General features: G+C 28.9%; 2 protein-coding genes across 2 annotated transcripts; both read right to left on the bottom strand.

The window, feature by feature from the left end:
• Positions 1 to 730: 730 nt before the first annotated feature.
• AAJ76_1990003537 (hypothetical protein) lies at positions 731 to 889 on the bottom strand (the record flags this gene model as incomplete). Its single annotated transcript, XM_024474390.1, has 1 exon — positions 731 to 889. The coding sequence occupies one exon, from the start codon at positions 887 to 889 to the stop codon at positions 731 to 733; it is 159 nt and encodes a 52-aa protein (XP_024329601.1).
• A 59-nt stretch (positions 890 to 948) lies between these two features.
• AAJ76_1990003268 (hypothetical protein) lies at positions 949 to 1,158 on the bottom strand (the record flags this gene model as incomplete). Its single annotated transcript, XM_024474389.1, has 1 exon — positions 949 to 1,158. The coding sequence occupies one exon, from the start codon at positions 1,156 to 1,158 to the stop codon at positions 949 to 951; it is 210 nt and encodes a 69-aa protein (XP_024329600.1).
• Positions 1,159 to 3,266: the final 2,108 nt, after the last annotated feature.

Below are 3,266 nucleotides of genomic sequence, written 5' to 3'. Positions count from 1 at the left end.
GTGTCACTGATTATTTGATTTTGAGTTTTGGTGCCGGAGAAGCTTTCTTAGATGACAATAAATTTATTTTATTTTATTTTTTTTTATTATTACAATCATATGCTTTAAGTAATTTTATTTAAAAAATTTTAAGCCAAAGTGCTATCCATAGGACAAAAAGTGGATTGGGGCTTTTTAAAAAGAATTGGCCCAGCTTTTAAAAAATAAAAAGAAAAGAAATTGATAAAAAACTCGAAAAATTAATGTTAGTTAAATTTTTTTTGTAAAAATAACACCAATAATTCAAAAGAAATGTATTATAATTTTTAAGTGATACTTCCTGTTTTGTTCCTCAGACACATGTGTCCAAATAAATATAAATCACACAAATAACGCATTCTTGCTCTTAATGGGATTAATGCCTTAACAGATATTTAATTTCCTTCGATGGTGTTGGTATGAATACAGATGTTTGGATCCTGAAAATACAACGAATGAAATGATTGACAACGCGATAACTTCTAAAATAGCTACCCATATTTAAACATTCGCGCCAGCAATCAGTATAAACAACGGAGTTAATTTGTACAATCGAAAGAATGTATGGTATTGGGGTATCCGCATTTCTTTGTTCTACTCTTATTATAACCATTTTTCTTTCTGGAGATCATTCAATTATTTTATGATCCCAAATCCCGTAATAATGTGCCTTATATTATATTTATTTTTGCCGATTATCGTTTGATCTACTTCAACTGTTAATTGCCTTCTCACATTGGTTTAATTTTTTCAAGGTAAATATATTATATATATTAAAAGATCTTATAATTCTAAATATATCTTTTACTTGATCAATTGATTCTCCTATAATACTTCTAATTAAATTAACTGATAGTCCTATTGACCACATATTAATAACTTTCTATATAAAAATGAGATTTGGGGTATATTATAAAAAAGAGTTCTTTTTCACATTGAAATCGTGTATTTGCATTTATAACAGATAAAAATCAATGTTGCATTAAAATTGCCCTGGTCATCATCTCCTTGCAGCGATACTTTTTGTCGTATTTTACTGCCATATTTTTGACAACCCTGATTGCATATTTTCATATAAATATTTCTATAAAAATATTTTGTCTCCTCCTCAGTCATCGTGCTATTGTTTGAGAAATTCATTTTTAGGGAATAAATTTTTTAAAAAAACTCTAACCAACTTTTTGTACCATAAATAACACTTTAGCCAAATTTGGGGGTATTTTGGAGTAGGGGGCTTTTTTAAAAAATAAAAAATTTAAAAAAGAACAATAAGAACTTTTACTTAATTTTAAACATTACGCAAAATGTTAAAAAAATATTAAAAATCTTTTACTTTTTCCGGTAATAATAATATCTGAACGAAAACTCGAATAAATATTCTGAAAATGCTCTTCCTGTAGTACCATGTTGTATGCCCAATTATTTTATAACATTATTTAACATGCATTCAATGTTTTGAGTATAAATATTCGAATCAGTAGAATTCACAAAATTTAGAGAATGATTTACTTCTTCATGCTCATATATATATTTCTGTTATACAAACATTGGTAGGTGTTGCGCACTTATAACCAATAAAAGTTAAGAAAGGATGTCACCACGCCCCCTTTTCGTTCATCCTGCGGTGATATTGGTGTTTGGATGATACATCAAGCAGTATTATTATTTATTGATGCAAAGTAAGGAGGAAAAATTATTTAAAAAAAGTTATATCAATAAATATAGTTTTCACTAAAAAGCATTTTTCAAACAGCTCAGCCTGTACAATGTTTTTTCCGAAATAAGTATCGTTCCGACCTAGATTCCATCAATGGACACTTCATATATCCGAAATTGTTCTTGATCCGCTTCTAATTCTTTGTGATATTATTCTCGTTGTAGTATTCCAGCTTCTATCAGGAACAGGTATCAAAAAACATTTCTTGAATTTCGTTCAACGCCGCCGAATACCCAAATAGGATTACTAATACGGCGTCTATTATTTTTTCTTTTATAAAACAGAGAATCGTCAATTTTTACGTCTATTAAGCGACCATTTTCATCAATGCTTCCAATGATGCCATTGAAATCTTTGCAATAAATCGCTATAATATTACGAAACAATTTACACCATTACGATGTAGTATTTGCTTCAGTACCAATACGGCTTTGGGAATAACCTTTGCCTAATAATATATCAACAAGTGGGTGTTATTTAAACACAGTCCCACAGAAGTTAAAAAATAATAAATATCTCCCTTTTACATTGTATAATTAATTTCAACATGGTATTATATTTAAGGAATGCGATTTTTTTATTTTTACCCCCAGAGATGGTAAGGAATTTGTACGATTCAATTTTTAAAGATATTAAAAATACAACTAATTACCTGCCCACAGCCAATTTTTTGCTCGAACATTCAAATGCGATTATGGTGGCTTTATGAAACATGCACAAAACCAGTTAATTTTAGAAGATAAATACTTCTTTTTGTGCTAATGGATTCAAGAATCGAAAAGTACCAAGACGAACACAATATTCAATAAATCGAGGCAGCCTTTGTATATTCATCCAAGGATAAATTATTGTTGGATCTTGGGACTAAGTAATGTAGTCGTATGATCACCATGCGAAATTTTTGAGCCCGCTTATGTTTCTTATAAGGATGTTATTTTAGAAAAATAAAAAATGAAATTAAATTTTTTTTTCTAAAATAAGCGGACCTAATAAAATTATCCAAGTTGATGAAACTGCAATAAGTAGAAATAGGATGATCACCAATACTACTTCAACACAAGATACAGTATCATGTAAAGCATGGTTAATGGGAGGAATTGAAGAAGATGGCGATAATTTCTTTCTTAAAATTAATAACAGGTCGGCCAACAAATGATTAATTTTTCCAATGTTTATGTTGAAAAGAAAATATTATAAGAATAGATTGTTTTGCGTCGTAAAGATCATCAATTGTAGATTTTGGTTCTGTTCATCAAATAGAAAACCATAGTTTTGGATTTACAAATGAAAGTGGTGAACATACGAATAAAATTGAAAATTGATGGAGTCATTTAAAGACTGAGTTGCGTGCACGGCGTGGAGTTATGAAAGTAAACATTGAAGATTTTATTTATGAATTTCAGTTTCGAAGAGAATTTTTAAAAAAAAAATTCAACAAGTTTTGCAACTACATTTAATAAAATAATATTGTTCTATTTTTGTTTAATTTTTTTTTAACCCCGTGGGACTGTGTTTATGGGGCACCACAAAT

Source organism: Vairimorpha ceranae (assembly GCF_000988165.1).
Source record: "Vairimorpha ceranae strain PA08 1199 chromosome Unknown NODE_199, whole genome shotgun sequence".
NCBI lineage: Eukaryota > Fungi > Microsporidia > Nosematidae > Vairimorpha > Vairimorpha ceranae.
This window is presented reverse-complemented; position numbering and strand designations above follow the sequence as displayed.